Source organism: Meleagris gallopavo, chromosome 9, assembly GCF_000146605.3.
Source record: "Meleagris gallopavo isolate NT-WF06-2002-E0010 breed Aviagen turkey brand Nicholas breeding stock chromosome 9, Turkey_5.1, whole genome shotgun sequence".
In the NCBI taxonomy this organism is placed as follows: domain Eukaryota; kingdom Metazoa; phylum Chordata; class Aves; order Galliformes; family Phasianidae; genus Meleagris; species Meleagris gallopavo.
The window spans coordinates 11,248,248-11,275,443 of record NC_015019.2 but is presented as its reverse complement, the minus strand read 5'-3'; the positions used below and the strand labels follow the sequence as shown (position 1 = coordinate 11,275,443).

The window sequence follows — 27,196 nt, the reverse complement described above, 5'->3', positions numbered from 1 at the left end:
GCCCTGGTGAGCCATTAGCTAGGGTAGCAGCTATATGACCAGTCCGTGGGTCACCTTCTCCTAGGGCAAGATCGTCCTGGAGTGGGAATCTCCCTTCCCTGTCCCCTCAAGCACCTCACAGCACAGGTCAAAGGGTTCAGCTGCATTTGGCATCGGGGACCCAGATGCTGGGAAAGCCAGAGCAAGGCTGGGCCAGCTGGGAGGGAAGCAGGAAACCAGGGAGACAAAGAGGGCTGAGATGAAACAGTAGGGATTTCTGGGGATATTGCAAAATGCTATAATTCTCCCTGGTTCTGACCCAAAGCGGCACGCAACAAAGCCATCAAGAAGTCAGTGCAATAAAACCCTGCTTCTTCACAGGGATAGAGTCACATGTAGTTCTTGTCCATCTCAGCTGCAGATGCTGCCACTGAATATTTAGTTGAAATGTGCAGATAAATGATTTGTGTATTCATATTAGAAAAACAGAGAGAGAAAGCCACTACTAACAACTGGTCATTAGTGTAGTGCAAAGAGCTGTTGATCTTCTGCAAGCCCCATTGCTCTGAAGCACTTAGTAAATGTCTTTAAGGCCAGGTGAGGTCCATTACCCAGCATACTGGACTATTTGAATGGTTGGACTGGATGATATTATATATCTTTTCCAACCTTTATGATTCTATGATTCTATGTGCTTGACTTCAAGCATGTGGTGAAGTCCCACAGCATGGGATTTCTCTCACATTTCAATACTTGAAAAACTCCTTGACCTTTCCAAAGAAATGTGGTTGTCAATGGTGGCCATAAATTGTTATAACAATAACAATAAAAAAGGCAGGAAGTCTCGTTTTATCCCCTCCACTATGTCTACATTAGACTGTCTCCATACTGGTGGCACAGGACTGCGAGAGTATCCATAGCATTCTGGCAAGGATGTGTGTTTCACCACGAGCTGTGATTAGTGCAACAAACAGCCCAGGATTTGGTAAACCAAGATAAAGTATTGCCTGTGATCTCCTGTGTCTTTCTATGCGAACAATTTTCCAGTGGCAAGAGCGGCTCTCACCTTGCACTGCTGCTATCTGGCAGGTAAATCACAACTGGAATGTCTCAGCCCTCGAGGAAAGCACCTGACACACTGTGATGATGAGAAAGTCAGGTTTTAAATTAAGAACCATTTTGCAACTTCAGAGCTATAGACAAATCTACAGTTTAGGTTATAAGTGGGGCAAGATAAGAAAGCATAGGAGCATGCTTTCTACTGATGGCAGACAAAGATGGCAAAAGTGTTGTAAAGATCCAAGATGAAAGGCTCTTTAAAAATTCCTTGTTTGGGTTGCTTTTCCCTCAAAACACAGCTCAGCCCTCTGGAGTCCACTGGGCAGGGCTTCATTTCTCTTCTCTGGGACAAACTCATTGAAGGACTTAAGGCAGGACTAAATTTCAGACTGTTTTTAGATCCATAAAGAAATCATCTAGCCCTGAAATCCACAAGCCTAACTCTATGGCTTGAGTTTGGATTATGAAATGAGTTCATCTCAAAACAACCAGACAGTTCTTTCCATCTCAGAGGACATAAACCCACTGAAGGCTTGATTCTTTCCTCTCAGTCATAATTTGGAGTTTTGCTGTCATAATCTGCTGGCCTAAAGTGCCACAGTAGCTATAGAGGGATCCCAAACTGTCTATTTTCAGAAATAATGTTTCATGTATGTGTATATGCTGGTGAAATTTTCCCTCTTGGCTTCAGATGATGGCTCATTTTGAGGGAGAACCATGATTTTTCAGAGATATTTCCTTGAGAACAAGGAAATACTCTTGAAAATCAAAAGATTACCTGTCAGTAGAACACTTATTTAATCAATAATCAGTCTTTATGTACAGGTAGAGTGAAAGCCATAAATATAAGACAAAGAAGTTTCTATGCACTGAGTTTCTATTGCTTACTAAAAAGCAAACAAATGAGATTATAGAAAAAAAAGTCAATCGTTACTACCTGGGTTTACACTCAGTCTAGTGAGTATTCTGTTGATTGGCGAGAGGTTATGGCAAAGAGATGTTTGCACTGTACCGATTTTCCAGTATCAGGAGAGAGACATCAAAGGGAAAACAGATGTTGTATTCAACACAATAAATTGCACGATTTCTTCCGCCTCCCCAGTCTGTGCCGGGAATAAGCATGATTTTCTCTTCAGCTAACAAGGAAATAAATTTTATTTCTTGTTGCTGTTCTGATGCTGCTAAATAGAGTAACATTTCCTTATAAGAACAGATTTGGGTAAATCCCTGTTCTATTATCTTATCATTTCCATTACATTATCATCATGACGAAGTCTTGTTGTTAAAAGCTGTGACCTGTTGTTTATAACCTCCAGTGATTTTTGTCAGAAATGCCCAATTGGATGGGCAAGACCACAGTAATATAGGAACTGTAAAAGTAAAGCTGACTGAGGACGTGCCCAGGAAATAACTTCAAGAAAAGCCAAAGAAAAGTCCAGATTCCAATCGATGAAGTTTTCTGCCTTCAGGAGGGTTTTATTCAAGTCTTTTCCCAGTACGAACAACTCTAAATCCAGTAGCTATTGGGTGTCCAGAGATCTTTCATGACTTAGGTTAGCACATCAGGTTGTCCACTCTGCCACCTTACCCAAGTATTAAATTCACCAGCATGCTCTGAGCTGTTTCCATAACAAATGAACCTGGAATATGATCAGTAAGCAACCCACGGTGGGTGAGCAGCACTGCATCCTGATTCCACACATGTACCACGTCTTTGTTTCACAGAAATTTGGCTCAAGAACTTGGTGAGCATTAACAACTGTTGTGTAGTTGTGTCCTCACAATTCTTCCCAGGGACTCAAAACAAACTCCCCAAGCCTGGACCACTCCTGCTAGCATTTTTGCAAGGTTAGAGAGAAACAAACACACCTCCCTTAGATCAACAACATGAGCCCTCAGTCCCTTTATTCATTCTCTTTAAACACAGGGTCCTTTCATTAGGGCTATTAGCAATAGCCTTAATGCCTCTTGCTGTGTTTTCCATTGTGAGATGCTATATATTGCTGAAGGCTCATTTCCAAATGGAAGGTGGCAATGAGCAATGAGGCCTTTAGATCCCAACCAAAGGGGAACTAGGGATATTGGATTTCAACCATGTCACATTTGTCTCTAAGTCTCTTCTGTGGATGATCTCTTCATTCTGCCCCACTTCTCAACCTTCGTGCTTGCTGAGGAGTTAGCTGAGCTTTAGTGAAATGGTTTTCAAGGACATAACATCAGTTCCTCCAGGGAAGAGCAGCACATTTGTGTGTGAATTCAGACAGGGGAAGGAAAGAGATGGAGAGGCACAGACAGGAGCAGAAGGTTTACACAAAGGGGCAGAAAGTTTCTGTTCTATTAAAAGAAACATAGTGCAAAATACTGTTGCAAAACAGAATGTTGACTCACATCATCACAAAAGCAAATTGCACTGAACGTCACTGGTGGGGAAGGGCATCACTTCTCTGTTCCAAGAAAGATACTGAAATCTGATGGATGGAATACCACCCCAAGAGGGACATGGCCATGACAGTATGTTCCAGGAGTTGGTTCCTCCACACCTGGAGCTGACTCATGTGCAAAGAGTTGTGTTATCTGCTTTCGGTTCTGCTCAGCTCTACTCTCCTTACTTTCCTTCTTCCTCATTCTTGTTTTGCTTTTGGGGCTTGGGGCTGTTTTTTTGTTGTTGTTGTTGTTCGTTTGTTCGTTTGTTTTTCACTCTTTGATTATTTCACATAATCTCTCAATTTTATGAGGCATTTTCCTTGAGACAGTGAGGTCATAGCTCCATGACTAGGCATTTTGTCAGTGAAAATTTTGAATAAAATTTCATGCAGAGGAGTGGGGAAAAAATCAATGTATTAGCATTTACTGTGCACACACAAACATGCCTATTTCTTACCCTTCCCCTACAGACGTGGTAGAACTCACTTCCTCCTTATACAGGAGTACCTGTAGCACCACAAGGTCAAAGGACCATCAGATGTATGATGATAACCTTCAGCTACAAGGCCCCGAGAGCTACCTGCTTCATACCAGACATTTGTCTCTGAGGAGAGATGGACAAAAGGGCTTTAGGTTTATCAATTCTTCATTGTGTCTTCGGAGAGCTAGGGCCTGGAAGTGCAGTGGAGGATGTAACACTAATACTGGTTCTGGAAGTCTATAAGAAACCCATCTCAGCTCCCATCATGGACAAGGGGAATCATGCCTGCATCCTGTGTGCCACTGGTCATGGTCATTGCTGCTCACTGGATCTGATCTAAGCAAAGCTACTTTGTCTGCTCCTTCTCTATTTCTCCTCCTGTATCAACATTTCTGCTTCCCACTACAGGCTCTGTTTTAGTAATTTAGACTTGGTTTATTTTGCAAGTGAACACAGCTGCTGGCAGCCACAGGCAAGAAAGGCCTGGAGACCTGCAGGGAGATAGGAAGGAGGACAGAGTCTGTGGAAAGCCCTAGGCCACACAAGATCTGATAACCTGGAATGGTGACCTGACCCTTTGCAAGGTTGCGGGTGGGAGGATGCCACAGGCAGTCAGCAGGCTCACGGGAATTTTGAGGACATAAGGTGAGCCTGGTCAGGGGCTGCAGATACTAACTCATCCTATGGCACAGTGCACAGAACGGAAACGTGGGCATATCCTGCCATCTTAGGGTGCCTGCTCAAGGTCACAGTGGAAGCTGTAAGAGTTAGAAGCTGGTTCTGTGCATGTGTCATGATTTCAGCAGATTTTTAACGGGGCTTCAGAGCCGCAGCCAGGTGCAGGGACAGCGCTGAACTGGATGCACAGGACAGACTTCCCCATCCTGACTCAAGAGCCTCAATTTACAGACTGCTGGTATTTTCCCAAAAGATTTTTACACAGTTAATTTCTTCTGTCATGCAGCTATCTCTGTTCTGCCTTATTCTGAGCCTCAGCACAGAGCTGCTCCATAAATTCCTTATCGTTATAGCTGGCACAAAAGCTGGGGACACCCAGATAGCTCAAGACCATTACAGGTTGCTCGGCTCTTGGCAACACAGCCGTCACAGACAGAAATCCAATATAAGTATAAACGGATTTTGCAGAACAGTTGAAGATCTGGCGCAAGCTTTGAGATATGCTGTTTTTTGTTGTTCTTAATATTCTTTCAAAATATGACAAACCAGATTATCTGGTCATGCTGTAGTAATAACCATAAACACTTGATGTTACAGGGAGGAGTAACAGGAAGAATGCAGCAAGGTGAGTATAACAAAAAATCACTGCAGGTTGTGTTTTCATATGCCCTCTGTAGTATCAAGGAGATGTAAAGGTTTTGTTTTGACTGATTTCCACACAATAAGGAGGACTTGCCTTCTGCCTTTTCTTCCAGTTCATGTCCCATCCTGAGCCATAGGTGGATGCTGGTTTTCATATTTCAGCAGAAGGAGCCAAACAGACGAGATCTGTGTCCCTACAGCTCCCAGTTCTTGGTGTTTTCTTAAATCAGAGGCAGCTATGGGGCATTTCTGATTCTGTCCGTGTCTCAAGCCCTTTCTCAGCTGGTTCACTCAGGAGGTAGTGGTGATGCCACCCTTCCTCTCTGAACCACTCTACCCGCTGCAGTATCAGATCCACCCACTATACCAACATGCACCCTTACGAAGATGCCATTGAGTCAGTTCCTGTTCCTATGGCACAGTTCTATTCTCAGAAAGGTGAGTTGGCTTTTCCTGCGACTAGAAAATGCCTTTCTTTGTTTTCCATTCTTTTTTCCATTGACACAGATGTCTGGACTGTACAAAGGGAAAAATCAAGGAGGAACAGGCCTGCTTCCTGGGTCGTTTCCAACCCCAGTGGGACTAAGGTGTTGTTTTTTTCACAAACAGGCCCATTCATGAGATTATTTTGTCTCCCAGAGAGATCTTTCAGGCCTAAAGACCTCAGAGTCACAGACAATTAAACCAAAATTGGCCCTTTTTGGAAATCTCTTGATTTTTCTTCAGTGACTTCAAACTCCTCTTTGGATGGATATTTGAGGGTCCCGAATCCCTTTATATCCCTCTTGATTGCCACACTGCAATGCAGCGACTCCTTCCCACTGAGCAAGATGTGAGAGGAACAGCACCAGAAGGGCACAATGAGAGCCTCCTCTGAGGAGGGCTGGGCAACACTTTTTGACAAAACCCCATATTCTTAGAGGTGGAAGTATTTCACAAACTCTTGTCAATGTCTCAGCACGGATTTGATCTATGATTTTTTCAGCAAATGTGCTGAAAAAGGCCAAAAGTTTATAATGGGAATATTCTGGATTTGACACTTGTAACAGTGGCTCTTTCTCTATTTCTTTTTAAAAATGTCCTGCTTAACTTTGAATACCAGGAAAACTCTGGAAATATTGGAAATTATTTTGCCCCTACTTAACAAAAGATCCTATTTAAGTTTCCTCCTTCATCTCAATTTGTTTTTATCCTAATTTATTTTGTCCTGGTTTGCTCATACATAAGAGAGGTGTAGGAGGGGTACAGCAAGGACTGAATTAAGTGAAGTTGCTCCCTGTCTTGCACCTGTCATATGAAATGGTTCCTGGCATGTTCTCCCTGCATCCTGCTCCTGGCAGCAAAAGTTCTTGTAAGAAACATGCACCAGGGAGAGAGGAAAAGATGGATCACGGCAAGACACCTTGTGAAGAATCCAGCTTTCCAAACTGCTTCTAAGCTGTGGCACACTAAAACATACTATTATATGAAGCATGGGGAAGCAGCACCCATACTTTATTTAAGCCAAGGCTGTTTTACATAGCAAAAGGCTTTGTAATGCTTCTTTCCAGTCTCATATTTCTTACTGTGCTTCCTCAGATTTCAGTGTTTATTATTTTTGTTAAACTTGGTTAAGAAAAGGTGCCAAATTCAGCCTTGTTGTTTATGAATTCATTAGCAGTACCCAGCAAGGAAGCTGGCACTGGGGGGTTGATGTTAGTTATTATGCTTCCTTCCCCCCTTCTCTCACATCCTGGAAAGGGATGCAATTTGATCCACTTGTAAGATTTTTTGTGCACTCCTGGCAACCCAAAATGCCACGATCATGTTACTTGCAAAGTTTTTTTCTGGCGCTTGCTGCAGATGATAGCACAGTCCTGCGTGACTTATGACTGTTTATTGAAAATATTTTATTGAATTCTGTAAATCAGTTTTAAGAGACACCAAAGAGATACAGTAAGTAGACCAGTGAAATGATTTCACAAACTCAGTTATCTGGCAGTTTCTTTCTCTGCAGGAAGAGAACCAGTTCTGTAAAGAACAAGCTCAGAAGATATGGTTCACAGAGGTTTAGCTACTTTGACTGCACAGCATTTATGCTTAAGTTCCAATAGTGCTCCAAGTGAAATCAATGAGATTGTTCATTGGTTTCAGCTGGAGTTTGATCAGCACCGTGCACCTGAGTCAGGTAAGAGTAATGTCAATAGCTTTCAGAGGCCAAACAAGCCACTAACTGTATGGCCATGCAGATTTGACCAAGGAAAACTCCTTGAATTTCTTTGAAATTTCTTGTTACTTCCTCCAGTTCAGATACCACTCTGTACAAGATGTGCACCCTGAAGGAAATGTACCATGAAGTATGTACAGTTATGCCAAAAGGCAAGAGACCAGCTTCTAGCATTTTCCAGTGCAGTGCATATGATTCCTTTGAAATTCATACTCTGCAGAAGATAAAAAGAGAAGTGAGGGTCTTCCATACTGCTCCAGCACTTCTAAGGCGGTATTGTTGGAGACATCAAAATGATAATTCTACCCTCTCACTGACTGTGAAAATCCAAAAATGGCACCTCAGACAACAGCACTTGTTTTAGTGTTGGCTTTTGTGACTTCCATTCAGAGATCTATCAAAGATAGCCCCAGTTCCCAAGACTACGTTTTGCTTCATCTTTTTAAGAAGTTCACTGTATTCACTAAGATAGTAGCTGAATACACCTTCCCTTCTTCCTCTTCCATTTCCAGCCTCATGCAGTGTTTGTTCCCTAACATATAATTATATAATGTTTCAAGTTATTCTCTGCCCCAAACCAAAGGCATTAACTTCTACGAAAAAAAAAAAAGCTCTGTTACCCTGGGCTCAGCCAGTCACTGATGTAACACTTTCCTTTCAGTGAGAGCCGGCAATCTCTATAAGTGAAAATACTGCTTCTACAAACTGGGTGAATGTGATTGTAAATCAGGGATATTTTAGCAGTATCCATAGAAAGGTGAATAAGTCACCCCTGTAGCTGAGAAATCTTTCCCATTCCCCAGTTTGACCTATACATCATTTTCCAGCAAACACCTCCCTAGTGAGCACATAACTGCTTGACCTGAACAGAAGTCAGAGGCGAGTGTGGTTCTCACGGCCTCCATCAGCAGACTGCAATGCAAATCTCTCTGCTGAGGCAGCCGTGCCCACCCCGTTGTGCACAGCATGGACATGATTCAGATGTTCTTCCCGGCCTTTTGCGGTGCAGCCGTCACTGTTAGGGACCACTGAGTATTTCTTCTGCACCTGCTCCAGTATCTGCAGCACCTAGATTTAACAAGCACAGCTATAAGTGTGTTATCAGTTAGGGGAAAAGTACTAATTACTTCTCCTGCTGTTCACATAAACTCTTTTCTTTTTTAAAACTACCTGTCTGGGCCCATTCTTGGGATTGCACTAAGCATTTCTATCTACTCAAAGGTCTCTGGGACAGGTGTGAATACAGAGTCTGTCCCACTGAGATCAGAGATATTGGACCTCAGAGCCCTTTCCCTGAGGAATCAGTCTTATGTCACACATTCCTCAGGAATTTGCCCAGCACAGAGAAGTGCAATGATGGTTGCAGGATCAGGACACAGGCAATATGGAGATCTTTCATACTGCACTGTGATAACTCCTCATGCTATCACAGATTTTTTCATCTTTTTACAGAACAGGAAATTTCCAGTCTGATGCTTATTTCATGGGAATGGGCAAAGCAGAGAAAGAAAGGGAGAATAAATAAGATCAAGATTAATTTTACCTGAGACTTGGGAATTATACCAACTCTGAAGAATCCTATGTTTCCACTGTCAATTTTGGTGCAGTCCACAACAGTAGAGGCAATATTCTCTGGAGAAGGACCATCGCAAAGAACTGCATCCACCTGAAGAGCAGCAAATTTCCACACCAAGTTCAGGCACAGGGGCAGTGAGATGGCAGTTTCCCCTTCTCAACAGAAGGCAGCTGTCAAGGGCAGCTCAGCTCCTTCCTACACCACAGTATTGCCACTAACAACCTGTTGAATTTGGAATGAACTCAGAAAAAGCAAAGAGAGTTCTATGGGATGTGAAACAGTAGTAGAAGCAAAACAGCCTTGCATCAGCTAAGGAGCTTTGAGGAATTCCCATTCAAAAAGCAAAGGTATAGAAAAAGAGTTTTTTGAGGAGTTAGAGGTGAGAGATTTACATAAGCTGCCAAGAATATATTATCCTAAGGATTTAGGATCTCAGGATATTTTAAAGCTCCAGTGCCTGTTTCATATTAGCTTCAGCTTTAGATGGGAATCCCCAGTGTTCTGATAACTCAATGGCAGCTAGAGCCCTGGCACAATTAAGCATCAGTGTTTTTGCTGCTTGTACAAAGTGAAGCATTTTTTTGTTGCTCATATCATCCTTTGTTTGAAGGCAAACTAATTCATGTTGCCAATCTATAACTCTGCCATATAAAACAGAAGCATTCTGGATTCCCATCAAGTGTTTCATTTTACATTGTTCTCTCACTCCGTCACCAACACAAGGAGCGTCAATGACATATTTAATTAGATGTTCTCCCATATTCTTGATATCATCTATTGACCTGCCTTCTGGGAACAGAGTAATTGTGTTCTTCCATCCTTTTGGGACCTGCTGGACTGAAAAGACACAAAGCCACAATTACCTTATCTCCCAGCTTTGCATACACTTGGTTGTGGTGTGTTGTGTCTGCCTCTCCTGTTGGATTAGCTGATGTGACCACAATGGGGCCAACCTGGTGACCAAAAAAAAAATGGGAACAAGAGCTCTCAGCAAGTTTTGTGGTACAAAATAGGTTGTTACCCCAGCAGCTACTGCACAGGTGAAGTCACTGAGTTACAGGTTGTAGCTGCTGTTGTTCCACAAGCCACGTTTGACTTCAAACAAACCTGTGCTTACAACAAAAGTGTTCAAGGTAGAACCACTCACCAAGTCAATGAGGTGCGTGGTGACTGAGCAGTCAGGGATGCGGATGGCAACGCTCTGAGGAGTACCAACATATTTAGCAGAGTCCTTCATCCCCAGGAAGTCCACCCATTTACCTGCACAAGGAAGAGTCACACAGCACTTACTGATGTGCATCAGTCCAAACGCAGTGATCCAAAGATACTGCAGTGGAACATATGGCATTGCAGGGAAACATACTGGAAACAAGTTGGAATTTCAAACCCAAAGCTCTCCAAAGAGCTTGGAAGTAACAGCATTTCCTCACCTCTGGGAATCACCAAGCTAATAGGAGATGGCCAGGCAGCATCCATGAAGTCCCAGAGGAGGGGGCTGAACAAATGTTTTGCAGGTTCCAGTTGCTTCAGGCTAGAAATCCAGAGTGACATGGGGCGCTCCTGAGCCTGCTGTTTGGAGCTGCAAAGGAGGCAAGAAAAACGAGTTTGGAAGTAAGCCAGAATTTAATTTCAAGCTAAAAAAGAAATGGCGTTGGAGAGGCCTGGAGTTAGATGAAGTACTGCAGGCCAAGAGTCTGTAATGAAAATAGGACCGTTTCAACAGACAATCTGAGAGGAAGGAACTTGAATGTCTGCTCCCAGTTACAAATGAAGCCTTCAGCTTCTTGTGTAGTGACAGGTACAAGACCCAGTTTCCCAAGTTCTGAGGGGTCTCAGCTGCTTACAGTAGAGCTAGAGACATTTGTTAAACACAAGAGGGATTTTAGTTGTGACAATATGTATCTAGAGATACATACAATAACCCCCTGCTCTATTTTGACATTTCTCGATCTTTGAGTTTCCTTGTGATACCCAAGCTACCTGGCTCCATCACCTGTCGGGAGCCTTCAATATACTGTAGGACAATTCCTGCTCAGCTGTCTCCTTTTCTCATTTGGATCTCCTCCCCTGGGCTTGTAACGTTATTGTCCCTGGTAAAATTAAGGTACATGTCTCATTGCTCTGAATGGCTGCTGTAGCCAGAACTCAGTAGAAGCTGTATCTCTGACAGGCTTCCTTAGTCTGGGAAGCCTTCACCAGGGCAATGAGGCAAATACTCACCGGTGAGCTTTCTCCACAGCATCAGGCCGATTACAGGCTGCTACAAGCACATACACAGTATCGGTGGGGATGCCGCAGGTCCCTCCATTCTTCAGGATATCTGTTGACATGTGAACAGGGCAGAATCCCTTGAGTGACTAGAACTGAGGGTCTGTAATTCACAGACAAAACAGCCAATTCAGTGCTCTCATCTCCTTTTTCCAACTGGCAAAGTATTTCCTCTGACAGTTCATTTTCTAGCATTTTCTAGCCAAGAAGAGATCTGGCATTTAGGGGAATTCTGGGACATATTCATCTGGGCTAGAAGTCATTCAGCCTTGTGGAGAAAGCAAGCACCATGCACTCTCTGTAGAAAGCTGTCAGTGGCAGCCCTAGCCTTGGAGGATACACGTTTCAGACTGGATGTGCAGACAGTGACATGATATAGGAGAGACAGCAGTGAGTTCACTGCTAAACCCAAGTCCTCTCAAGGAATTGATCCTATTTTCCCCCATAGTGATTTTAGTTTCTAAAACTTGGCCCACTTGGTCAAAATACAATCAGATGATCATGGTTTCCACATCTAGATTGAAAAAATGTCCTTTTAATACCGTTCTGCTACAAAATCTCCCAGAATTACCCCTCCACCCTGCATAACCCCCTATATATTTCCCTTACCTGCAATTCTCTTGACTGAGGAAGCTTTCCTGGCAGGCAGGTGAAGGCACTTGGTCATTCCTCCTACCACACCACTAAGCTGCACAAGGGGCCTACCCATTGGTAAGCAGGAACCCTCAAAGGTGCTGTTGAAAAGGGCAGACAGGAAGCAGTAAAAGCTGACCAGACCAAAGATGAGAGTGGCAGCGATGTCATAGCCAGCTGGAAGAGCACTGATGGCATCCAACAAGAAGCTGACAGCAATAAGCAAGAAAGTGAGGGAGTAAAAGAACCAGCTGATGCTTAAGAAGAGTGTGCAGAAGACAATGAAGCTATTGAAGAGCATGAAAGCAATAATCCCTACAGCTGTGTGGAAGCTTCTGCTGGTGCCATAGAGGCCACCATATCTCGTCAAGCCCCAGATGATCCACATGACAGCATAAAGAATGAAGGCACTGCTCTCCAGGGTTTTACCCCGGGCAAAGGCCACTGAGCCACTTAGAAGCTTAAGGATCCCACCAGCTACCACTACCCATGGAATTACAACAGTAGCAAGCGGAGCTTGTGGGTCCCCAGTCACTGTTATTGAAAACGAAGCGAGAACACTACATGCATAGCCAAGTACTTCAGCATCTGCATACTTTGAATACCCTAAATAGGGTGTGTGAAGGTTTGCCCCATCACGAAGCTTCAGAAAACTGCTGCTAGCAAGCAGGGCCTTCACAACACCCTCCCCTGTTGGGATTTTGGCACCTGCTCTCACATTGTACAGGTGAATCAGAGTCATCAAGGCTGAGGCCACAAAGATGGCCACATCCACACCTTGAGGTCCACCTTCAAAAAATCCCTTGGGACAACAAGCTAATGCAATGCAGTAGGCCACGTAAAACAGCAAATACAGACCATCCACCAGGCTCTTAAGAGTGAGAAAAAGAGCCAAGACTGCAAAAAGAATTGAAAAAACCACCAGGAATGGGATAGGAAAAGTTGGCTCCTCTGTTTGCCAGATTGGGTATAGAAGGCAATAGCCCCCAGCAAATTTCAGGATGGAAGTGAAACCAAAGAATGTAGCCATTAGTACATCCATTGCACGGTATGATAAAATGCAGACTCCAATCTGGTAGATCCCGGCAGCCCACAGCCAGGGCACCTGACCAATAAATAGTTTGCTAGTGACACCCAGGAGCCTACAGCCGAAGACACTGGCAGACAGCATGTTCAGGATAAGACCAGTGACTGCAAAATGATTCATCCTGACACTGGTGGACTGGATCTGCTCATGGGCCTTATTTTTGGCAAGATCTGTGCCAGGCATGGCAATTTTCTCTTTGGAGAGGAAATAAAGAATCCTTCCCAGAGCAAAGTAACCACCAGCTAAGCAGACAACCATATAGTTGCAAGCCACAGCAGAGGAACCAAAAGCTGTGTTATAATGCATGGCAACTTCATGAGCACTGGCAAGTGAGACAGCAGAAGCAATCATAGCTAGAATGACCTCTTTGTTAAGGAAGCCCACCACTGCAATAATGAGTAGTGCCAAAATAAACGTGACCAGGCCAGGCACCAAGGCATTGCGGAAGTCACCGGTGTCGTTCAAAACTCCTTGCCCTCGCAGGATGAAGACCACTCCATAGCCACACCAGAACACTGAGATGGTCAGGAAAAGAGACGAGAATAGAACGGCATTTCTTAGGCTTCTCCAAATTCCTGTGAAACAAATGGCAGTGGAGACAGAAATGTGATTTCGACACAGTAGGTTACGGAAAGTAGTACTTAGGACAAGCAGCTGTGCTACGGGCACATTGTGTGTTGGAACCATGATCAGTACATGAATGTGGAGCTGCATGATGGTCAACAGAGCTCCTGTGAGCTTGGGTTGGTCTGCACAAAAGGAACAACATGCCATTTCAACCCACAGATGCCTAAACTAGTCCCAGTGAGCTTGGAAACAGTTTTTAGAGAGATCATATATTCACTCTGTTAAAACTGTCAGAGATCATGATAAAGCATTTAATCAAAACTAACATTTATTTCTTTGGTTGCCTAGATAGGAAAAAATGGTGTGCTGATATATTCCTCAAGCAGGAGACGTCAGTGGCCTGGCAAGGCTGCCACAATTTGTACTAACGTGTTGGCAAAGCAGACCAAATACATGTAAAGCTATAGAAGGGGAGGCCTAGAAGCTGGCTGCCTTCCGAGTCTTACCTGCATATGCCAAAAGAGATGACAAAATCAACAGAAGAATCCCTAGAGCTGTGCTGGGGATCACAGGGGCTGCTCTGAGTGAACTGTAGAAATGTACTGCCAGCAAGAGTGATCCTGTGTGTGACAAAGGAGGTGGAAAAAGAGAAAGCTTGTAAACTTTGCCCCCCCCAAAAAAGCATCAGAAGAGAGCCAGAGTGACAGGAGCAAGGAACAGAGAAAAAATAACAGTAAAAGATCTGTAAATAATAAAATCAACAGGGAGAGTGTTGTAACTTGGTTTGTGTCCAAGGTCTCACATCTTTCTGGGTGCTTACTTTTGAGAAATTTGAACTTAATTGTATTTGAGGTGCTCCCTCGTTGCTGGAAAAAAATAAAAAACAGTTCTCTGATTCCAACAAACACACAGACACGCTCTGAAGATGACCACATAAGCCTTGTGACTACAAAAAACTAGCCTAAAAATGGAAAAGAGCAGCACTCAGAAAGATGAGATGCAAAGGACAAAAGAAAGGGAGTGGACACAGAAAACAGAACGGCAGGAAAGACAGTTAGAGAGGAAAGCGCATTAAAAAAAAAAAATCACTTATGAAAATGACGATCAAAAATCTTTGATTTGCTTCCCACCTAGGTTGGAAGAAGTACAAAAATTCAGGCCAGCATTTTAAAGCCAAGACAAATATTTTATTGGCTGCTGAACCAGGCAGAGGGATCTCCTGTCTCTAAAAATTTTACCCAAGCAGAGAAGATTTTGAGTAAACAGACTTTTTAACCCCTTCAAAAAGGGGGTTGTCCATGAAAGCTAGTCCCAACCCCATCCTCCCGTGCCAAGAAGACTCGATCCCTACCTGCGGAAATGCCCAAGAGCCCTATGGAGTAATGCAGTGACTCAGCTTTTCTGACTGCCATCGCAGAGTTCGCTGAAGACCCAGATGCGGGCTGAAATGCTGCCTCTCTTTCTTCCCTAGCTCTTTATAACCAAACCAACTCCAGTGGCCTGTGTTCCTCCCTGCTCTCCACCCCTTTTCCCTACAAACATCTTCTATTAGTGTTTCTTTCTGCATGCGGGAGGAAATGCAAACGAGTTTCTTGCTGCAATAAATTTCAGTCTGAGTCAGAATGGACTGCTGGTAGCTCCCTCCAGGGGCCTTTTAATTTTACTGTTGATTAACCCTTGTTAAAAAAGACACTTGAAAAATAACACTTACGGTTTATTACTATTACTGCTTTTTTGCTATTGCCAGTGAGGAAATTACACTGGTTAAAATTAAGAGTTTTTAAAGACTCCATCTTGCTGGAGCAAACAAGTACTTTATAAGCCCAGGAGATCCCTGGGGACCAGTTATTTCTCCTAACACCTGCCACAGTCCTCCTGTTTGCCCCCATCGCAGCTATGAATGCCTGGCACCAATGTTCTGTGCTGAGCAAGCCCAGGGCATGTTCAGTGCCATTCCCAAAAAGGTGACTTTTGTCCATGTGCCACTCCACATCCATCTCATCCAGCCCCTCTGCACACACTCCCAGGGAACTTCTCCTAATTCCTAAGGGGCTTTCATGAGTGAGTTGTCAGTGCAGTCTGGAGACCAACAGCACGAGGATAAAATCTGGAAGTGTCTTACTGGCTTTCCAGGAGAACTGTGCAGGCAGCAAAGTGATACCAGTCATTGCCATGATCACTGCTGTATCCCAAAGGTGACATGAAGGTGACATTCACAGCTTCCTCCTGATTGCTATGGAGGATGTGTGAGAATATGTGATCAGGGTGGTGCAGGAGGCCATAGAAAGCAGTGATCAGTGGCCCATGGTCATTATGGGATCATGCTGGTTACGCATCAACTGGGAATCCAGAACAATCCCAGACTGGCAGGATCCACAAATGATGCCAAAGGATGCTGCTCCTCCTGCTTGCTGAGCCACATGGATTGGGATGGCATGCTTCCACTGAGAAGTTGGATCCTTATACTGGTCCCCAAACATTTGTGGTTTCTTCAGTGCTTTGGAGGATACACTTGGAGAATAGCTACGGTGCAGAAGAGTTCCTTCACGCTTATCTTCACTAGAATATTGATGCAGATTTAAGCAAGGTATTGATGTGTGCAGACACTCTCATTCAGAATGGAAAAACTTAGCTGAAAAGCATTAATTATCAAGAATACATCTGTAAAGATCTGTAGATCTTTAATTTGCCTATTGAGATACATCCTGTCACACAAGGAAGCAAGCTCTAGAACAAGCTTATTTTGTTCAGCTACACGTAGACAATTATTTCAGTAAGGGGAAACAATGCCATCAGTTTGCAATTTGCAGAGCTACATGATGTGGTTTACAGCAAGTCCAAAGTTCATTTAAGTCATTAGCCATGATCTATCTTAGAATCACAGAATGGCTTGGGTTGGAAGGGACCTCAAAGTTCCAACTCCCCTGCTATGGGCAGGGTTGCCAAACTCCAGATCAAGCACTAGATTCACCCAGCCTGGCCTTGAACAATCTTTCTTCCATCATTAATTGATTGCTCTCCTGTAAGTCTAAGGAGGAAGAAACTCTCTTTTCAGGTTCCAGCATGATTCAGCTGTTTTTGTTTTCTTGTAAGAGGAAATAATACAGTTCTAAATTATGTTTACAATAACTTAGATATGAAACCAAACCGAAGAGAAAAGGCTTTGGGAATTTCCCCCACTTGTCTCACATTTTAATTTTTTTCATGGATAATAAAAACTGTTTTTCTACCCATCAAACAGGTGCTTTATTCCCGTTTGTACAGTTGAGTATATAGTGCCTGACATCACTGTTTTTAAGATGCGTGCAGTAAATGAAGTCACATGTATCAGGAAAGAACATCTTTCTTATGCCTGTATGACTAAAGAACTCGCCAAGCTACTATTTCACTAAAAACAAAATACACTTCATATCTCTTCTGAGAGAGAGACAAGGACATTTTCTTACAAATAAGCCTAGAAAAATGTTCTTTAGTCAAGTTGCACAAATTTTGTTGTTCACTGAAAAATGGCAAGATAAGCTTCAGAGGTTATTTCAACACTGAAAAGCTAAATAGAAATGCTCATACTCTTTTCAGGTGTGAGCATATCAAGGACAAGAAAGAACAGGTCTCCACATGAGAAAGGAAGCATCCCACCACATGCTGTGAACCTTGCAACCATGTACATCTGTATTGGTCAGGGCTCTGCCAGTTCCTATTACCATTTTCCTTGCAAATGCTGTTGTTACCTTCTTGGACAGATGGTGCTGTTCGTGGAGAATTGTGTTACTCATTCCTAACTCAGGACCTGAAGGCCAGGAAACAACTGCAAAACTTCTGCTCTTCAGAGAGGGTGAGGACCCTTAAGGTCAGAAAAGGATATCTTGGTGTTAAAAGGAGAGAAGCTGCTGGTGAAGCGTAGGGTCTTCAAAATGGGGCACAGATAGGAACTGCACTGGCTGGAATACCTGCTGTGGGCTAGCTCCCTGTGATACCATCTTATGCACAAAGATTTTACTGCTTTAGTCTGAAGTAGAATGGAAAACCGACATCTCAAAAGGAAAAACAGCTGCTTTGTTGAACAGCTCACGTCAGTTGGGGATGCTCTGGAGACAACGTGCTGGTAAGAATGTCTGCATGGGAGCAATCATTTTGAGGAAACAAATAATATTTACACGCAGTGCCCGTGGCGCTGGAAATAAAACCGTCTTGCCAGTAAGAAATTCAGCCCAACCCTCCTGGCCCCACCTGCTCCTGGGGGAGGGATCAAGCTATAAAAGGCTCCAGGCAGTGCAAAGAGATGCACAGCAATTTGGGGCTCTCTGGGGAATCCTCCTGCTCTTTTTGTGACCATGGGAAAGAGAGTGGCTGTTGTGCTGGCTGGCTGCGGGGTGTACGATGGCAGTGAGATCCACGAGTCTTCGGCTGTGTTGGTGCACCTCAGCAGGGAGGGGGCACAGGTAAGAGGCTGCTGCCCCATCTCTGTCTCCTTTTGCCTTGGCTCTGCTTTTCACTTTGTCTCTCTTGCACAAAGTACTGCTCTTAACAGCTTTGCATCTTGCTAGGCCAGTCACAAGTTTCTCACTTTCGCTGGGGCCATTGCAAAGCATTAAGTGAGAGGAGTCAAAGCAGACAGCAGTGTCAGGGCTGCCACAGCAAACATGAAGAATGCTCTGCTCTCTGCTTTGCGCTCACAGCTTTGCTCTACGAGAGGACTGGCTGTGTGCTTTGTGCTCAGCGACTCCGTGTGCTACTCAAACTCTGAAGCAAACTTTCTTAAGTGAACCTCTCTGTTTCTGGCTTGTACTTCCTCTCTTCTGCTTTGGTACTTCTGTTTCAAAGACTACTAATGGCTTTGGCTGTTTGAAACTCATCCTTTTAAAACACTGAAGATTGAAACAGGAAATAGATGAGTCCTTGCGAGTTGAACTGGAGAAAGGACAAAAAAGGGTGATCCTGCAGCAACTGCTGTTACACCACTAGTCCCAACAGCTGCTCTTTGAGAGAGGAAGAAAAGAGAGGAGCCCTGTGCAATGTCCCTTTCAGCTCCGAGCCACCCACAGATCTGGGTCAGAGCTGGTTTCCTGGAAATTGGAACTGCTCCACTAAACATGAAGGCACAGTGGTGATTTACACATGCTGCAGGGCCTGCCCACCCAATTCCAAAGCCTTCAAAGTGTCTTCGCGGTGTGGATTAAAGCTGAGACTTGTCTAAACTGTCTCTCCGCTGTCTGTCGTCTCGCCTCTTTTCCTTCGCTCCTGCAGCTGCTGCAGTTCTCCCGCCTTACCTTAAATTGGCGAGCTTAAAGCATTGCCCTGCGCTTATCCCTTGATTGGCAGGGACCTCTAGTGGAGAAAACTCAGCGACCGTATGTGATAACTGGTTTTAGGAGCACAGAGTGGGCCCACCACAGCAAAAGTGATTGCTTGGGACGAATGGAAAACTCTAGGAAATGAGCTTCATGCGTGGCTCTTGGAACAGCTTGTTTTCTTAGGAAGGAAAGGAGTGGCTGCTCCTTCTCCACCATTTCAGCTCCCAAAATATAACACTACATATAACAATAACCTTCCTGATCCCGGTATTGGATACAGGTGAGCCTGAGGCTCATTGCAACCACCAACGAAGGTCTTTCCTAAGAAAGCAACTCAAGTATTTTAATTTGCTACCTATGGTACTGAACATGTTTAAGATACATGGCTGAAAGATAACAGACCTTTTCTTCCCTTCTCAGGCGGAGGTTTTTGCTCCTAATGTCGACCAGATGCATGTGGTAGACCACGTGAAAGGACAGCCAACTCAGGAGAAGCGCAATGTACTAGTTGAAAGTGCCAGAATAGCCAGAGGCAACATCAAGGATCTAACTAAGCTGGATGTCAAGGGGCTGGATGCCTTAATCATACCAGGTAGGTTGGTATGTGGGGTCTGCATGCCCGTGGTCTTGGAACAGCTTAGATATATGTAAGCCTTGAAAAACATGGGCTGAGAGAAATTGGGCAAAGCCACTGGGGAAGAAGATAATTTGGGAGACAGGACTGGAATGATGGACATCCTCCATCTGTGCTTGCATAAACTTATATTACAAGAGCACATGGCAACACAGAAATTTGTTCCAAGAAGACAGAGCAGATAACCACGTTGACTTACTCTCTGTACCATCTACTTACCTTCTTTCTACTGGATGTAAGACTATCCCCTCCCTCACCAACATGCCTGCCTTATTATCAAGAGAAGCAAAAGCTGGAACACAGAGAAGGTGACTCAGAAGTGAAAAGTGTAATCTCTTCTGAAATCAGTCTTCGGTGAAAGTATTTCACTGGGGTTGGATGAGACCTGGAACAAGGATTAAAAGACAAGTGAAAGCTTGTCAGCGTGCTCTACCATAACAGAAAGAGAAGAGCTCATGAGTGGAACAGGGTAACCAGCAGTGCACTGATACCTCTCCAGTTTTCTTTAGAAACAGAGATGGTGCTTTAGAATCTTATCTCATGGTGGTCAGGAGCTGAGAATATTCAGTGGCTTGTAAAGGTTCTGCTTTCTTCCATCAATATTGCCTAAAGGCTTCTATCCCCCCAATCCATTTTAACATTCTAAGAAACCATACCTGACAAAAGTCCTGCCTTGGAGCACTAATCTTCCTGTCTAACCTGTTTCCCTTTTCTCAGGTGGCTTTGGAGTGGCTAAAAACCTGAGTACTTGGGCCACTCAAGGAAAGAACTGCACAGTCACCAAAGAAGTGGAGGATGTCCTGAAGGCGTTCCATGCTGCCAAAAAGCCCATTGGCCTGTGCTGCATTTCCCCCGTGCTGGCAGCCAAAATCTTCCCAGGCTGTGAGCTGACTGTCGGTCATGACACAGAGTGTGAGAAGTAAGTGACCTTGGGATGCTGATACATAATCATACCATGAAAGTCACAGAATCAGCAATCTCTCCCCAGTGTATCTAGTACTGTGCCTCGTGCACCTTTCAGTCCCAGGGCAGGAAAGATGAGAAAGATGCCGGACCATTGACTAAAAGTTAAGCAGATCCTGGGTAGGAACAAGATGGCTGCATAACACATAAAAGGCAGGGATTAAGACTGACATTATCCATCCATGAAAGCTGTGACTGAATTTTCCCTGTGGCAGGAAAGAAACTGATGGCTCTTCTTATTAGTATAAAAAGCTGGTGAAGAAACCAAACCCCAAAATAAGTCTAGAGTGCATAGAAATAAGCAGCAGAACAACTATGCTGGAACACTGAGGTTTTATGTCAGCTTTACTTCAGCACTGTAATCTGGAGATTTTCCTGATGCTACAGTCTTGGAAAAATTCTTTTGACAGGAAAAGATTTAGAACTTATTAAGCAGGCTTTTTATAGGGAGCATCCATCTCTCTGTAACCGCCTAGAAGATGCTGTTGTGAGGTGCAAACAGGCTTTTTATTGTAGGCTTTTCTCAAATCCTCTACACGGGTCTTTTTCTCTTTTCTTATAGATGGCCTTATGCAAAGACTGCTGAGACCGTGAAGGAACTTGGCTGCAAGCACATTAACAAACACGTCACTGAAGTTCACGTGGATGTGAAGAACAAGCTGGTGACCACCAGTGCCTTCATGTGCAATGCCCCCATTCATGAGATCTATGATGGTATTGGAAAAATGGTCAAAGAAGTGATCAGACTTGCCTAAATGCCACAAAGCCAAATGTCAACAGGCAAACTGCTACTCAGAGTTTTTCCCCACACTGGAACCCCAGTGGCTGCTGGGGTGAGAGAACTGGAGCAATATAAGATTGGCATATTTTATCATGGACAAACCATTTACTGTATTGACCCCAAATCAGCAGCAATTCTGTGATTCTGTAATGAGTGTCAGTGCACCATAAGCTGACACACAGACACCAGATTTCCACGGGGCTCAAATGCCACCATTATCTGTGGTTCTGAGTAGCTGGGCAGTTGCCTGGGTCTTTTCAGTTATGATTAGGCTGACCTGACAAGCACATCATGTGTGAATGGGAATTGTTCTGAGATTTGTTATAAATCTCTCTCTCCCTACTTTTCACCATATCATAGAATAGATAAATTAGTGGCAAAAGGAAGGAGCACAGTTTTGGTACTGAATAAAACAGACATATTTTACAAAGGCTGAATTCTCTTTTATTTTTGTCTTTTACTGTGCATTAGGATATGTTCTTAGTGCTAGTGGTTGGACAGTAAATGAGTAAAATAGCACAGCAGGAAGTCACTAGTAACAACCCCTCCTAGTTTTCCTAGCTTTTCTCAGAACTCAGACTTGGTAAAAGCAGAAGCAAACCAACATTAGCAGGAAGGTTTAACAAGAAGTAGTTAAATTCTTCTTTTGTGTTAATGCAATACAATAGCATGGGGTATTTTGGAAGTAGTCTAGGCAGGAAGTGTTAAGGATGAAATCTGGGCATCCCAAAGAAAATGCTGCAATTTCCAACTGCTTTCAATCTCTAGGAAAATTCCTAGAAGTTATGTGGAAGCAACAATTCTGCATTGCAACAGGGACAGACAAGATACCCATCTAGCTGAAACTGGAACGTCAGGCTGTAAACTGGTTGGGTGACAGTGAAGTTTGGCAAAGAGAAGACACTAAAAATAACTGAGTACTACACATAGTTGTTCAGATAACAGGCCAGGCACTGATTTGTAAGGCCAGAAGGATCTATTCATCTGCGTAATCTGACTGCTCTACAGGGGCACAGTAACTCACATTTTACTGAAGCAAACCTGCTGAGCAGATTTGTTCTTTGCCTAGAGACACTGCTATGTCATTTGATGGCTCATTCCTACAGTTAATCACTGTTATTTAAGATAAGCCATGCCTTATTTCTCTTTTAAAGTTGAACAGCTTCCAGCTTCGGGATTTTGACAGGTTTGTCTCCATTAGATTGAAAAGCATTTTAGATGGCAGCTTGTATGTTCTTATATAGGCTCTTATTCTATATACAGCATCACATAATAATTACAGGCTGAACTGTTAAATTCTCACAGTATTAAAACTTTTTTTTAAGCCAGTAATTACTTTCTGAGACTCTTCTAAGCAAACTCCTCGGGCTCTTTACATCCTTTCCAAAACACATATACATTTCTGTACTCTCAGCAACGTGGCAAGATCCTTCAAGACTACATCAGTGATCAAAGTAGGAAGGAATGTACCCGCATGCTGCAGTGGAGCTGCAAAGAGGAACTCGAGCACTTCTGGCAGGGTCACAACAGCCCAAAATGACAATTGTACCATGTTGTTTGTCTTGTTTTTGAATAAGAGTGGCCCTTAGCTTTTCTGTATTTTTTCCACTGCTTCTCCTACCAATCATTTTTAAGCAATTGCCCACCTTCTATAACATTTACTAAAAATTCAAAAGCCTGCAAGACATGAAGGATCAGCCAGTTTGGGGACAGTAACTGCCAGGAAAAAGAGAGAAATGTATGCTTAGCATGAAAAGTCTACAAATCCCCTGGTCTACAATACCCAGAGAAAACTATGCTGAGTATTCCAATCATGAAGAAAATTCAGTCTGAATTTGCATTTCGTTAGGATGGAAGCACAAATCCATGAGAGACCTGACCTCATTACATCTTCTAGTCTCATAGCCGCATAGTTGTTCTTCTGTACTGCTACTTTTGAAGGGAAATCCAAAGTCTAGGATATTCACTACCTTATGGAAAATAACTGCTCCCAAGCCCTCAAACTCCTGTCTTTTACATAATACCTGAGGATCAGGAAAGGTACAGAAGTTTTTGTCATAAATACTAACGTTTGAAATTTATATTTTCTGAGATTAAGAGTGTTTTGACTAACTTTATCAGGCTGAAAAGCCATGGGATGCAGTTACAATAGAGAGAACTCCAGGGGAAGGCTGATGAATTTGAATTAATCTCAACCTTTAGAATTAACCCACAGAATTAACACAGACACAGAGCTCGCAACAAAACTGTTTACTGGGATACAGAAAACTGCTTGCAGTGATGGAGCAGAATCAACACCAAAAATGAAACATCTCAGTGTGTTTTCACACCCAAGAAAGGCAACACACAAAAAATTTAAAAGTTGGAAAGAAGTGATACTGCAAACAGTTGTTTACAATGGAATGGGAGAAAAAAAGAAAATCATGTAGTTACAGGTCAGTCAATGTCAGAATCCGCAAAAACTCTTCTGGATCCACTTCCCCATCTCCATCCACATCTGCTTCATCAATCATCTCCTGTCAAACAACGAAGATTTGGGAGACCAGATTAGGTGGGATCTGAGAGGATGGAGGGTCATAAAGACGAAACAACAATGAAGATCTCAGGCAAGGCTTCATGTTAAAACCAAGAGAAACAGATTATGTCTGTTGCAAAGAAACAAAGCACAATTCCCCAATCAGTAAGCCTTTATACTCCCTCCCTGAGCAAGAGAAATATGCTTGTGCTTCACAAACCTGTAGCTCCTCGTCTGTGATGTCTTCTTCAACCTCACTAGCCACCAGCTTGAGTTTCTCAAAAGAGATTTTGCCAGTGCCATCATAATCAAACAGCTTGAAACCTTTTAGGATCTCCTCTTTTGAAAACGGTTCTGCCTTAGCAGGGAAATGAAAAATGTCTTAATGCAGGCATGACATCATACCACTCTACAATCCCTACTCAGACACTTTACCCAGCAAACATTTGGAATAAAATCCAAGACATCATTTTGAGTCACAGAGGAGGGCTATTTGCCACTGCTGTTCCTCTTTCACTTTTCTTTCATTTTTTCCCCCTTCTTTTCTCAGTGTTACCATGTGTTAAAGGAAAAGCGAAAACAGAAGTTTTTTGAACAGTATGGGGACTTGGCCTGGAATATCGTGGCCAAGATCTGTCAGGAAGAGAGAGATTAGCAACTCTACTGAAGGTGGAAGCTGCTGCCAAGAACGATCCAATGGCTACAGTTGTGTTTTATTCCAAAAGTAAGCCAGGCTCGTGCTGGCTGTTGCTGCCTTTATTTACCTCACACACAGGCAATGTGTACACAAGCCTTCAATTAGGTGTGGGCTTTGACTGAACTCCAAAACATTACTATGGGGAAAACATGGATCTTCACTTTGCTCTTAGCATAGGTCCAAACATGCACACCCTGGCAACTCGCATGTACACAGGAATGGCAATGCCAGCTATGACCCAGTCATCTCACCAAGCCTTGCAATGAAATTACAAGGATGTGAGGGGCAAAACCAGTCATGCTGGCGCATGGTTTCCGAGTCCTTTGGTGTCCAAGGAAAGATCCCAGGCACTGCGCTCAATGATAGGGAGAAATTGTCTGCTGAAATGCAAAACTACCTGAACTAGCCATCCTAGATCCTTGTGGAAAAAGGCAGGAGTGGTAAAGACAACTCACCCAAGGGCAGATATCTAAAATACTTCAGATGAAAGTCCTGTTTCTCTCCTGCAGGGAACCAGTAACCCAATCTACTGCAAGTACCTGCATTGTAAAGTTAGGCAAGAGGAATTTCAGTCTTTGTGACCAGCTGGGCTCACACACCATTTTCTGGGTCATCACCTGCAGAAATGACTCAAAGTTTATCTTCCCTGACCCATTCTCATCAACTTCAGAGATAATTCTCTTCATCTCCGCTTTCCTGAGTTCACAGCCCAGAGCTCTCATCATTATCTGCCAAACGAGAAAACAGACCAACATCACTGTACAAGTCAAAAAGAAACAAAGCAGAAAAGATGTTTGAAGCAAGTAGGTACATGTAAAGGGGGGTGGGGGTGGGAAGGGGGAGGAACAACTTTTTGCCTCAGTGGAAAGATAACAGGACAAACAGCCTGTCTACTGTGCAGACAACAGAGCAGCCTTCTGACTTTGCAGTGAAACTGGGCCTGTGCCAGAAGGCTGCACATGTTCATGAAGCCAACTTGGTGACAGACCTGATTAAGAAATTTCAGATCCCACAGCCCCATTCCAGGTGCTCATATATTGCAGCTTATCAACACAAGCACTTATTTATCAGGCCAAACAGAAAAAGGAGTTGCTGAAATCAGGCTACTGAAAATAACCATCCTTGGAATGTGAAGGTCTTTTAGAGAAGACCTTTCAGAGATCCAGGATGTGATTTTTCAAGGCACAGTCTCTGCTTACTACTTGCTTGCTGCTCTTCACCATTCCCATCAGCTTCTTATTTCTCTCCTGCCAATAAGCACTGCATTCCTCCACCTCAACAGTGCCAGGAAATGACTATATATTTGCATATGCGTATATATATTTGTAATATTAAATTTATTTTTAACCCAGATCACTTTTCCCATGCAATTTCCTCCATGCTTCTGCAATTAGCTAGGACAACTGTACATACAGTGAAGAGAGCAACAAATGGAAGGGCAGAACTGTGCTAACCAGCTTGTCTCCCAGCATCTCCACGCAGACAAGCTGGCTCAACCCTCCTCTATAAGTGAATGGGAAGGAATTGTGTGCAAAATATCTGAGCAGCAGGAGAGGAAAGGTCTGTACAAAACACAGAACAAGCTATTCATCCTCCATTTTGTCCCTAGAGAACAGTGTTCTGTAGCTGTCTGATGTCATCAGTACGAGGTTGTGGAAAACTGGGAGGGAAGATCTGCAGGCAAGTGCCAAGGAGAAGGAAGGCTTCAGTCCCTCCTAAGGAAACCTGGCTAAAACACTGGCACCATTCTTGCATGATTGCTGGCTGCATAACAAGCCAGAATTCTAGCAGCAACGCCTGACAGCTCAGCAAGCGGTCCAAAAGCAATAAGCAGCGAACACCAATTGCTCTGTAACAGCTCCACAACAGGTGAAGCTTGTAAATTATTAGGCTTATTTGTGCTTGTGAATGATTAACCCTACTTGCAACATTTCTGTTTGCTGACTGTCACCTTTGTTTGACTACAAGTAATTCTGGTTCCGAGAGCACCCGCGGTCACAAAGCATCCCTGTCAGTTCTCCGGGCCGGTGATCCAAGCCCAAACGTCCCCTGGGAGCTGCAGCCCTTCAGCTACACAAGGCACGTGCCGTCCCTTGTAAAAGCCGTTGATGAGGGTCTGCTAGAGAGCTTCGCTTGCACATCTACAGAAAGCGATTGCTGTGCAAAGGAAGAAAGCAGAGGAGACTCCTGAGCAGCAGAGGGGAACGAGCAGCTTCAGCCGCCCCGGTGTGCCTCCGTGCAGGAGGGGCACGAGGAGGGGCTGCTAAACCTCGCAGCCTTCGCTCCGCTCCCCGTGCTTCCATTTCACCAGTGAACACGCTGTATTTTCACGGCTTCCTGCCTTCAGGTCCTTGACATCCATCAGTCCGGAGCCGTCGGGGTCGAACGTGTCAAAGGCCTCTCGCAGCTGCTGCCGCTGCTCAGCGCTGACCGGGAACGTGGGGGCCGGTTCCTTCCCCGGAGCCTTCGGGCCGCCAGCAGCCTGCAGCGGAGAGACCCGGGATCCTCGGACCGGCAGCTGCCCCTCCTGGGGACCGCTCACAGGACCGGCGGATCCCACCGGCTCACCATCTCGCCGCCGGCAGCGCCCCGCCTCCCGGCGCTATGGCAACCGCGCTGCCGTTGGCCACCACACCTGCCTGTCAGGGAAAGCGTGCGAGCTGATTGGGCGAGAAGCAGAGCGGGCGGGGGCTTGTGCCGCGGCTCCGTCACGCC

At 44.1% G+C, this 27,196-nt stretch overlaps 3 protein-coding genes across 5 annotated transcripts; 1 reads left to right on the top strand and 2 right to left on the bottom strand.

The window, feature by feature from the left end:
- Positions 1 to 7,110: 7,110 nt before the first annotated feature.
- Positions 7,111 to 15,087, bottom strand: LOC100546811. The gene is made up of 9 exons (XM_010715314.3): positions 14,952 to 15,087; positions 14,107 to 14,220; positions 11,923 to 13,608; positions 11,266 to 11,365; positions 10,476 to 10,624; positions 10,193 to 10,305; positions 9,909 to 9,998; positions 9,013 to 9,135; positions 7,111 to 8,537 (listed from the first exon to the last, which is right to left on the bottom strand). Exons 1-9 carry the CDS (start codon positions 15,010 to 15,012, stop codon positions 8,343 to 8,345), a joined length of 2,631 nt encoding a protein of 876 aa, XP_010713616.1. The 5' UTR covers positions 15,013 to 15,087; the 3' UTR covers positions 7,111 to 8,342.
- A 2,784-nt stretch (positions 15,088 to 17,871) lies between these two features.
- LOC100545120 (glutamine amidotransferase-like class 1 domain-containing protein 3A, mitochondrial) lies at positions 17,872 to 21,700 on the top strand. The gene is made up of 4 exons (XM_003208390.4): positions 17,872 to 18,039; positions 19,312 to 19,483; positions 20,243 to 20,444; positions 21,051 to 21,700. The coding sequence occupies exons 1-4, from the start codon at positions 17,932 to 17,934 to the stop codon at positions 21,241 to 21,243; spliced, it is 675 nt and encodes a 224-aa protein (XP_003208438.1). The 5' UTR covers positions 17,872 to 17,931; the 3' UTR covers positions 21,244 to 21,700.
- A 1,804-nt stretch (positions 21,701 to 23,504) lies between these two features.
- Positions 23,505 to 27,187, bottom strand: LOC100546659 (caltractin-like). 3 transcript variants are annotated; one of them, XM_019618230.1, is made up of 5 exons: positions 27,050 to 27,187; positions 26,823 to 26,963; positions 25,081 to 25,209; positions 24,005 to 24,142; positions 23,505 to 23,785 (listed from the first exon to the last, which is right to left on the bottom strand). In XM_019618230.1, exons 1-5 carry the CDS (start codon positions 27,050 to 27,052, stop codon positions 23,699 to 23,701), a joined length of 498 nt encoding a protein of 165 aa, XP_019473775.1. In that variant the 5' UTR covers positions 27,053 to 27,187; the 3' UTR covers positions 23,505 to 23,698. The 3 variants fall into 3 exon arrangements, with proteins under 3 accessions (XP_019473775.1, XP_019473778.1, XP_019473776.1); XM_019618233.2 differs by having other exon boundaries at positions 25,021 to 25,209; positions 26,433 to 27,183; XM_019618231.2 differs by having other exon boundaries at positions 25,021 to 27,184.
- Between the last annotated feature and the right edge of the window lie 9 nt (positions 27,188 to 27,196).